Consider the following 11,157-nt stretch of genomic DNA (forward strand, 5'->3'; position numbering starts at 1 on the left):
AATGTGAAATATGTCAAAATGTATTAAATGTTATGTTGAAAATTGATAGGGAGCCGAAAAAAATCTCAAATCAATGGAAAGAAATTAAAAACAGACTTAGCACCTTTCCTTTACACGTCGTAAACACATTGGTTTCACAGGAGCCTTCCCCCTCGCCGCAGAAAATTACTGACTGGGATGGAGTTTACATCTTCCAGTTTGGCGACACGTATGAAGTTAATTACTATCAGTCCATATTTATAATATATAGTCACAAGATAAACCCTTTTGAAATAATTTGGCGCATAAAATTACAAATAAATATTACAAGAATAGAATGTATTTTATAATTTTATATATACAATTTATATTTCGCAAATGTCATCTCGCATTTCATTGTGTATTACAGATCAATCGAAATCGGGCTTTAATTTAATGAATTATCAGACACACGAAATTTCTAATCACCTTTAATTGAAGCTCGTTTCCATACCAACAGTAAAAGAACACTTGAAACAGCATACTGCCGAGGTACAAAGTCAACGAGAGAAATCCGACGCTGAGAAGCTTTTTCTGCAAGGAAAATTTACTTCAATATTTAAATGACACCGCATAAATTAGATAGAGATCCTCGGTAGAGACGTTTTTTTTAATCAATGATTAGTTATTTAGTATATAAAAAAAATATTTAAAATAATGTCAGAAGAATTTCGGCAACGCCGACTTGAATTAAGGAATTAATCCTAAGAATCATCGTAGGGATTTCAGTTTACGCGACCTTGGACATTTGGAAAATACTGGTGCACAGAGTGACCATGCTGAAAATGAATAAAATCGTCACGGTCCACACAAACAACGACTGTATCCTGCGCACGATCTCGTGTACGTATAAGTGATGTCTCACGCACTCGCTGATCATCGCGCCCGGGTCGATTAGATACTGCTCGGGATGATCCTTAAAAATCTTTGACAGACGATAACACAGCAGCTCGATCTGCCCGCAGACGTGAAGGGTGAAGCCGTAGACGAGGGAGTCGAACGAGACGTTCAGTAATACCCCGTAAAATATTGCGCCTACATGATTAAGATAGGTCAACAAATACGGATATAAGCCGGATATCGAGTACGGCAGGTATGTCTTGAACGGCAGAGGTCTGTCGGTTTTCTGGGGTCCCACGATGGGAGCGAGTATAAGAGCTATGCAAGTAGCTTGAGATATACTCATGAAAGCTTTGACGCACCACTTGGCTGTGAGATAAACATTAAATATTAAAAGCATATATTTTCAAGTTAATATATGTAATACCCAAGTGCATAGTCTTAGAAAAAGCATATCAAAAATATCAAAATATTAATTTCCCGAATTTGATTAATTTTTGTAGTTATGTATATTTTTAGTCAAATATGAAAGTATTATAATTTGATTATATTATCTGATTCAACTAATTTGTTATTAAAATTTATCGATGTGTGCTTTATTATTATCTATTCAAATTTTAATATAATTGCATTGCTATAGCAAAAGTATATTTTTTTGAAAACTCATATTATTAATAACTCCAGCTTTTTATGTTCACTTTTTATATAAAGAAATATTAAAATTCATTTATTTGTAATAATTCTGTCAAGATAAGAATTGCTGCGGCTGAGTACCTTTGCGATCGTACTTAATAAGAATCATTCTTTCTTCGGAATTTCTTGGCTGACACGTTGCGCTTCGAAAACAGTCCAACAACATGGTCACTTCGTTTCGTCGCACTAAGAAGTTTCCGTATTTACAGCATAAAGCTACATAAGTTAACGCTAGGAAGAGTCCTTCGGTTATATCTTCTATGTCGTCGTGCGTCCTTACAAGCTCGATTACTTCCGATATCGTAAACTCGTATATTAAAATAACAATGGCATATCTGAAAGTTTTATATATCTTAATATTTTAATCATTTTAATTATATCTTGATTGAAATATCTAATAATGTCTAATCTTGAGTCTAATCGTGATTCTTCGGTAAAATAAAATGACTAGCATAAGCCTAAGTAGAAATTAAATAGAAACAGAGTACACAATCACAGATAATGTAATCAAATCACATTCTTTCATATATTCGATATCAAAGCGACATATAGCTTCTACATGCGTGTGCAATATTTCTGGCAATAACAACGTCATTAACAAATTAATTTTGTAAGAATAAGAAAGACGAGAAAAAAAATTTAGCTGCAGAACATTGCAGACTCAAATACAGAGTGCATGTATAAAATAGATTTATATCCGTGTAGAAACAAGATGTGAATAGAAAAGTATCGTATCGTACTTGTAGCAGAAACTTAAGAAACGAACGAAAAGATTGTTATCCTTTTTTTCGCTCCACGCACCGCAGAACCAGAGAACCCGGAAATTCAATGGCAATATATCCATAATTCCGGAACGGCCGCTCCGGTGAATGGTCTCCCTCTTGTCATGCCTCGCTATGCTTTGAAAATATGAAGCTTGGAAAAAATTAATGCTAGGAAAAAAAATGTATAACGAGACTTTCCATACATTGTCAACGTCCGTTCTCATGAATTAGTAATCGCTGGAACGTTCTAAGCGTTCTTTAACATTTAATGCCGTCGGACAATGGGAGAGAATTCGCTGATTTTTCTTTCTCCGCTACATTTTCTCTTCGACTCTGTATTCTTTTTCATGTGTTTACCAGACATTCGCGATGACATAACCAGTCATTATTTCTTAAATTATGAACTTATGTAATGCATATAGTATCGAATGTACGAAGGATACCGAGAGTGAAGGATATTAAAGTATTACTACTATTGATGTATGTGAAAAGTTCTTTTGCAAATATTGTTCGCCTGTCAGGAAAACTGACGAGCAGCTGAAAATTTTTGTAAGGAGAATTTAATGAGTTATGTATCTGCAGAATAAACTGCAAGTATACTTTTTATTCAACGGGAAGTTTTATTTTTATTTTTATCATAAAATATATACACAGAATATCTATATACGATGTGAAGAATAATTTATACAAAACAAGTTTCTATGCAGATATAAAAATATCTATAACATTCTAGAGATAAATGTAGTACGAAAATACATTTAATGTGTTTAGAATAATAATGCAGTTGTCAAAGAGATAGATACGAAGATATTAAATCGAAGCTTGCTGCAGCAAGTTAAAAGCAGAGTAGGAGGTCTTTAAAATCTGTACAGATGCAGAGAATAAAAATTTAAATTCTTTTTATATATCCAACATGTTATTGTATTTACAATATGTGTGTTTTAAAAATTATGTATAGTGTATTTTTTAAAAGTACATATTGCGTATACTTACCCACGTGAAAGTGCTAAGAACTAACGAGCAAACTCCATAAAAAGAAATCATTCTTCCTCTCTGGCTTATCATCATCATAAACGACAAGTTTTTGCGTTGCTTTACCGATATTATTGTCCAGTCACTAGCATAAATAGCATACGCGATACTCTTATTCTGGACAAAAAATATTTAATTTGATATTATTTATTTATTTAAATATCAATCATTGGTGATCATTAGTGATTAGGATTTCAAATATCAATCAAAAGTGAAAAATTCATTATCAGCGACACCTTTAAATCGAGCTCATTGCCATACCAGCAATATGAAAATACTTGAAACAACATTGATCCTAAGTATAGCACAAAAGCGAAGAATTCGACGCTAAAGAGTTTTTTCTGCAAAAAGATACTGTAATTGCAACATTGTTTATGTTTAGCTAATATCAATTCTATTGAATCATGTTTTAAAACAATTTTTATACGTTAGACATCTGATAGATGCTGCTGCAGAGAGTGATAAGGCTGAAGAAGAACAAAGTGGCGATAATCCACATAAATAACGACTGTATCCTGTGTGTGATGTTCCACACCGAAACATGATGCCTCACGCATTCCGCGATAGCGAATTTCTCAATGTCGGCGTGCTTCTTCTCTTTGTTATTCCTCTGAAGAAATCGGAACGTTTCCGACAATCGATAGCACAGCAGCTCGATCTGCCCGCAGGTTTGAATCATAAGACCGTAAACGAGGGAGTCAAGAGCGACGTTCAGTAATACCCCGTAAAATACAGCTGCAGTTTGCTCAAGATAGGTCAACAGATAAGGAAGTAGCTCCACCATGGAGTACGGTACGTACATCTTCAAGGGCAACTGCCTTTCGTTCTGCGTCATCAGAGGTACTATGAGGACCATTAAACCCGTCATTTGCGAGATGAGCATGAAGGCACAAGCGATTCTCTTAGCTTCGTTCGTAGTACATCACGGCAAAATGGAGTTTGCAAAATAATTAGGTTCTATGAGATGTAGGTACGATTATAATTATATCTATATTCTATAAGGAAACTTTACCAGTAATTTTTTAAGTATTTTATAAGTAAGTAAAGAGACAAGATTAAACGAGGAGTTTTACATGAAGAAAAATAATTTAGTTATTGTAGCAATAGACAAATTTTGATTAATAAGTTTGTTTATAAAAATATTAATTTGTTGTTAAAATGAATTTATCACAATATTTTGCTTTTGCAACAAAAGTGTTGCTAATAAAATATAATATAAGTCAATATAAGAATAAACAAAATTAAAAGATAAAAAAAAAGGAATAATCTGTTACAAAATTTTTAGAGCAACATAATTGATAGAGCTAATAGATCTAATAAGACTTATCTAAAAAAATTTAATTAATCTTAATAAATGTTTTTGCTGCTCATATAATAATTAACGAAATTTACTACGTAGATAAATATTTGCTATATCAGCCAATCTTTGTTTTTCTCCATACATAAGTATGTATAAATGTGTATATTTGCAAGTATATTATTTTTTTAAACTAAAAATTTTTACTGTTTAATATTCCAGTTAGATTTTTTATTTCCTTAATAATGAGTTCCTTAATAATGTTCCAGCAGCAATAATAGTACCTTTGAGATCATATTGTTTTAGTATCGACTCCTCCACTGAATCTCTTGGTTGACATAGCTTAACGCGAAAACAATCTAGCAAAGCACGCAATTCACTTTGTCGTATCAAAACGTTTAAAATCTTTAAACACAGGCACATATAAGTTAACACCATGAATAGACCTTCCGTTAAATCCTGCACGTCATTCCTCATACGTACGAGCTCGGCTACCTCAAATATCGTAAAATGATGTATTATAGCAGCGATCGTATATCTATCAAAATTATGTATGTAAAAAAGAGGGAAGAATATACGTTGTATATATATAATTCCAAGAACGTTTATCACTTAATTAATAAACATTAATGCACTATAATGCACTAATAAATAATTTCAATTTTAATCGCAATTTCAGTCTATTAATAATAAAATGTTTTTAATAAAATTACTGAATCTATTTTTGCTTGATGTATGTTTCATATAATTATTCTACCTATAACAGAAGCTGACAAAGCGTACTACCAAACTGTCATCCTCTCGTTCTTTCCATACACCGCAAAAACGAAGAACGTAAAAATTCACCGGCAATAAGTCCATATTTTTATCGTCGTATACCTATATAACGTAAATCTTCCCTCGACAATGGCGAAGTATAGTATGTCATTTGTTCAGAGCTGTTGTGAGACATTCCCGACGACAGTGTTCTTGCATTAATAACGATGTCAAGGTATACACAGCATTGTTAGGGTGCATTATCTTTTAATACTGTTCAGCAGAACAAAATATACGGACTTCTCCCATTGCCGTATTCTTATTCTCGATTTTACATTCTTATTAGATAATGTAACCCGATGGCAAAATGTTGTACGAGCCTTCAATATCGGCAAGTTATCACTTAATTATTTAAAGGATTTCTTACATTATTTTATAAATATAAAAACCGTAAAGAAACTGTAAATACAAAATAAAGTCGTAAAATTACGGGTTTATTGCAAGGAACATTTTATTCCAGAGATGAGACATATAGTTCAATTGTTTTGCTAGGAAAATAACTGCAGCTAAGAGAAAATTGTTTCTGTAACAATTGTTTTAAGGAATCTCTCTGAAAGAAATAAAATAAACAAGTGCGAAAGAAAGGAGTTCAAAATTGTGTGTAACAAAATTCAAAAAATAAAGAACTGTTAAAGTCTTCAAAAATTAACTTTCAAAGACAATTTTGTTACTTGATAATATGTTATGTCAATTTTAATAATTTAAAATTTTTCCAATTTATAACAATATATTTTATGCAATTCTTACAATTTGAAAAAGGTGTCATGCAAATTCTAAGTCTAAGTAAAAAAAAAATTTCAAATCAAAGTGACGTCTAAAAATTTAGTATACCCGTTAAAACGTCTTGTTCTATAAGAATTTTTTAAGATTATTTGGTAAAATATTTTACAAAAAATTGTATACTACTTTTATAAACAAATGTAACGTACTTAAAAAGGTATCTACAAAACAAAGTTTCTAATATAAAAATATCTAATATTTATTCTATATCTATCTAGAAAATATTGTATAAAAATACATTTGCTGTCAATTTGATTAAAACAGTACTACATTTGCTAAAAAATTTACGTAAGTTACTAATTTGAAGCATGTTGCAATAAGTTGAAAGCAGAATAAGACGTCTTTAGGATCTGCGCAAATACGAAGCATATATAAATATAAAACTTACAAAACATTTACAATATATAAATTACAAGTGTACATTTCTAATTAAACCTTAATTATTATATATGTGTACTTGCCCATGTGAAAGTGCTAAGAATTAATGTGCAAAATCCATAAGAAGAAAGTATTCTTCCTCTTTGACTTATCATCATTATAAGCAATAAATTTTTACGTTGCTTAGTCGATATTACCGTCCAATCGCTAGCATAAATAGCATGCGCGATATTTTTATTCTATATAAAAAATACCACGATTTTATATCATATAAAATATACAAATATAAAACATTACTAATCGTAAGCTATAAGAAAAAAAATTTTATTATACCAACAATACCTTTAAATCGAGTTCGTTACCATACCAGCAGTATGTGAATACTTGAAACATCATCGATCCTAAATATAATATGAAAGTGATAAATTCAGGACTGAAAAGTTCTTTCTGAAATAGAAACATCGATCGCAGCATTTCATTTAAATAAATATCAATTTCATTATTTGAATTTTATTAAATTATACTAAATACTATAACCAACTGTATTTATAATCCGCATAAAAAAATTAATTTACTTTGGACATTTGATAGATGCTGGTACAGAGAGTGAGGAGGCTGAAGAAGAACAAAGTGGTAGTAGTCCACATAAATAAAGACTGTATCCTATTTGTGATGTTAAACACCGAAATATGATGCTTCACACATTCCGCAATAGCGAAATTTTCAATGACGCCGTGTCTCTTCTCGTCGCTATTCTCGTGAAGAAATCGAAACGTTTCTGTCAATCGATGGCACAGGAGCTCGATCTGCCCGCAGGTATGAATAATGAGACCATAAACGAGAGCGTCGAAGGAGACGTTCAACGAAACTCCGTAAATTAAAGCTGCAGTTTGTTGAAGATAAGTCAATACGTAAGGAAGAAAAGCCGCGATAGAGTACGGTACGTACACTTTACACGGCAAGGATCTCTCGTCCTTAGACAATAGAGGCACTATGAGCATCAATAGACCCGTCGTTTGACACATAAACATGAAGAAACAGGTAGTCTGCTTAGCTTTATTTGCAGCACAAGAATTTGTAAAATAATTAATTAAATGAGTCATAAGGTGGGGGAGAAAGGAATAATTATAAGTATTGCAAGTATATTCATAAGTATATATATAAATTCACTTTAACGAGAGATCGACTTTATCAGAGATCCTTCATCATAAATGTTTAATCAGATTCTTTGAACCCCCCGCACGATTCTTATGGAAAAATAACCCCGGGAAAATTGCTCCGTTTTGAAATATGTCGCTTTTGGAATTTTAAACAAAGATCTCAATTGCCATTGTCTTCACACTCACCTAAAATCAATAAATAAAGAAATATAGAGTTTGAAAATTAGATATAGAACTTGAGTGTCTGCTATATCTCTTTAAGACAACTAAATTCTTTTTTTATGTATAATAGGTATACATATACATACATATTCTTGAATGGTAATTAAGTGCTACGTATGAGTGCATGTACGTGTGCGTGGACGCGTATGTTGAGTATCTGTCATGGTTTTATAAAATGGTTTTATAAAAATGGATGTGTTCGGAATCTAGTATTTTTTGTGTTTTTATGCATATTGTAGCGATTACACGCGTTGTGTCAAGCGCGTACAATTAACATACTTATAAAACGTACCCGAACAAATACAAATAATTATTTATGTAAATAATGCATAAATAATACATGCACTTATACACGTCAATATTCAAGAATGCATATGTTTACTTTTGTCACACATAAAAGAAAGCATTTGATTATTTTAAAGAGATACATATAGCACACTCAAATTCAGAGTTCTATATATATTTCGTATCTATTGATTTTAGGTGAATGTTGCAATGAAGACATATTTGTTCAGAATTTCAAAAAACTATCAACATATCTCAAAATGGAGCAATTTGACCTGGATTATTTTTTTATAAAAATCATGCGGAGTTTTTTCATAAAAAAAATTGTGTACATATATAAAAACGTATATTAATTTATTTGTATGTTTTCGTGAATATGTATATTAATTTTCTCTTAGCAATTTTTTCTTAACACTTATAAATTAATAATACTTTCCATTCTAGAGAGAATTGAGAAATTTTTCAAGTATATACTTATATCTTCAATTTAATATTTTAGAATTAATAAATATTATACCTTCTCGATCATACTGTTTCAGTATCGATACCTCCGCGGAATCTCTCGGCTGGCATAGCTTGGCGCGAAAACAATCTAGTAAAGTACGTAATTCGCCTTGTCGCACCAAAAAATTGAGATATTTTAAACACAGAGTCATGTAAGTTAAGGCGAGGAATAGACCTTCCGTTAAATCTTCCATATTGTTCCTCATACGAATGAGCTCGATTACCTCAGATATAGTAAAGTGATATATTATAGCAGCAATTGTATACCTAAATTACGTATATAAAAGAGAGAAGAAGAAAATAATAAATAGATTAATTGTATATATCGTTTCCAATAATTTTTACCACTTAATTAGCGAACGCAACATTTACAAATAATTTAAACTATTGTACACTAATAAAATGTTTTTGATAAAATTACTGAATCTACTTTTGCTTATCGTATATCTTATTTCTACCTGTAGCAGAAGCCGACGAAACGTACTATTAAGCTGCTATCCTCACGTTCTTTCCATACTCCGCAAAAACGAAGAACATAAAAGTTTACCGGCAATAAGTCCATATTTCTATCGTGTCCAACAACAAATCTTCCCTCAAGAATAACTAAATACAGCATATGTCATCAGTTCAGAATTCTGAGATGTCCCCGCATTCTGCAACGTTCTTGCATTAATAACGATGTCTATTAGGTATATACATCATTGTTAAAGGGTGCATGATTTTTTAATATTGTCCGGGACGAAACATCCGCGCTTTTCCCATTGCTGCTCGTATTTATATTCTCTATTTCATATTCTTGTTAGACGTTATACAGCAATATATGCGATATGCGTTATAAATTGTCGCTTATTTTAAATATTCTCTTCTACATTTTCTTATAGACGTGAAATTATAAAATTTAAAATAAAGTCATAAAATAAGAGTTTATATAAACAAAAGTTATTGTGAATATTTCACTATAAAAGAAATAAATTTTGTATTAATCTATTTTATTATTAGTAATTTTATTAGAAATTAAGAGTACTCAAAGAAATTTACAATTTTACAAATTTTTATATTAATTCAAATTAATGTAAATTATTAATTATTTGTCATTGAATTTGATTTAATAATCTATTTTCTATAAAATTATCTATAATTATCTAGAAAATATATCAGGTCAAAGAGATACACGAAAATTGTTAAAATGTTGAGCTTGTATCGGCTTATTTCAACAATTTGTATAAACTCTTCTTTTGGCAATGGGCAACAATTTTTAGTCAGGTGAGTCTTAGTTGAGTATAAACTAAATTCCTCCTCATCAATACGAATAAAGCCTATTTAATTGGCGCTTTCACCATCAAATTATTTTTCTTTGCTCATTTTCATTTTTTATGTTAAAAAATAAGATTATTGTACAATTAGAGTAATAAGAATATTATCTAGAAATCCTACATTTGTATTATAATTTTGAAAGAATAATTATTTATATTAGTCATAATATAAATATAAAATAACAATTTAAAATATAATTATCTCTTGATATGCATATATACCGTATTAAAAATGCAAATCGTATATAATTGCAGTAAATAATTCAAGAAAAAATATTATCTCTATAACCAAAAAATCTCCACTGATTACACTGCAATAAAATAAAAACTGACGTGCTATGGTGCATCCCATTAATTCCATAATTACGTTTAAGCGTCGTAATTAAACGCTCGTTAAAAGAATTCGATAGCATATAATAAACTGTTGTTTCGGCGTGATACGCTTTTTACCTTTTCCTGTTTTTGACCTAAAATCAGAAACCGAAAAAATTTAATTTTTCATGTCCCGTTTTATAAACTGTCAGAATAAATTGCTGATCTCAAATTGATTAAGATTTTAATCAAACACCTTTTACAAAGAAATTGATAAAAATATAATTAATTAGATATTTATGAAAAACCGATTTGTAACAACGATAGTTCGTTGTTTAAGATTGGGAAGTAACGCATTAGTTAAGTGTAATGTCATTACTGTTTTCATTATCTTTTTCGATAACAATTAATCGTTACTTTTGTGATATAAATGAGCACTATCTTATCATTCTATAAGGTTGTTTTGCTTTTACCGAATATCGTTAGGATTACATACATTTTGGCTAAATTTGACATTTTCCAATTATAGATTAGATTTTATTTTCAATTTGAACAAAAATTTTATTCGGTAAAACCAGATCAACCTGTAGAGGCCCTCCACCACCCCCGTCGACTTTAATCGACGGTCCTCTGAAATGTGTGCTTGTTTTATGTTTTTTGTTGTTTACTTTACAAATGTTTACATATTTATATTAAGTACAAAGTATCTATAAAAAGACAATATTAAGAAACAAAAACAAAAA

At 30.5% G+C, this 11,157-nt stretch overlaps 3 protein-coding genes and 1 long non-coding RNA gene across 4 annotated transcripts in view; 1 reads left to right on the forward strand and 3 right to left on the reverse strand.

The window, feature by feature from the left end:
- The window catches only part of LOC105457144, a 9,270-nt gene extending 5,040 nt beyond the window's left edge, over positions 1 to 4,230 (reverse strand). The window contains exons 1-6 of the mRNA XM_011701646.1: positions 3,775 to 4,230; positions 3,584 to 3,688; positions 3,313 to 3,464; positions 1,633 to 1,886; positions 884 to 1,227; positions 448 to 552 (exon numbers count right to left, since the gene is read on the reverse strand). Of these exons, the coding sequence (XP_011699948.1) occupies positions 448 to 552; positions 884 to 1,227; positions 1,633 to 1,886; positions 3,313 to 3,464; positions 3,584 to 3,688; positions 3,775 to 4,230 (1,416 nt within the window). The remainder of the gene's footprint in view (positions 1 to 447; positions 553 to 883; positions 1,228 to 1,632; positions 1,887 to 3,312; positions 3,465 to 3,583; positions 3,689 to 3,774) is intronic.
- Positions 395 to 2,398, reverse strand: LOC105457107 (odorant receptor 94a-like). Its single transcript, XM_011701563.1, has 4 exons — positions 2,292 to 2,398; positions 1,633 to 1,886; positions 758 to 1,227; positions 395 to 552 (listed from the first exon to the last, which is right to left on the reverse strand). Exons 1-4 carry the CDS (start codon positions 2,393 to 2,395, stop codon positions 412 to 414), a joined length of 969 nt encoding a protein of 322 aa, XP_011699865.1. The 5' UTR covers positions 2,396 to 2,398; the 3' UTR covers positions 395 to 411.
- LOC105457106 lies at positions 471 to 2,794 on the forward strand. The gene is made up of 4 exons (XR_975343.1): positions 471 to 613; positions 739 to 861; positions 984 to 1,111; positions 2,257 to 2,794. It is a non-coding gene; the product is annotated as an uncharacterized LOC105457106 (long non-coding RNA).
- Positions 4,231 to 6,536: 2,306 nt separating the features above from the next.
- LOC105457146 lies at positions 6,537 to 9,351 on the reverse strand. The gene is made up of 6 exons (XM_011701647.1): positions 9,248 to 9,351; positions 8,803 to 9,056; positions 7,194 to 7,672; positions 6,961 to 7,065; positions 6,702 to 6,857; positions 6,537 to 6,590 (listed from the first exon to the last, which is right to left on the reverse strand). Exons 1-6 carry the CDS (start codon positions 9,349 to 9,351, stop codon positions 6,537 to 6,539), a joined length of 1,152 nt encoding a protein of 383 aa, XP_011699949.1.
- Between the last annotated feature and the right edge of the window lie 1,806 nt (positions 9,352 to 11,157).

This window comes from Wasmannia auropunctata, unplaced genomic scaffold (assembly GCF_000956235.1).
Source record: "Wasmannia auropunctata unplaced genomic scaffold, wasmannia.A_1.0 LD335365.1, whole genome shotgun sequence".
In the NCBI taxonomy this organism is placed as follows: Eukaryota; Metazoa; Arthropoda; class Insecta; order Hymenoptera; family Formicidae; genus Wasmannia; species Wasmannia auropunctata.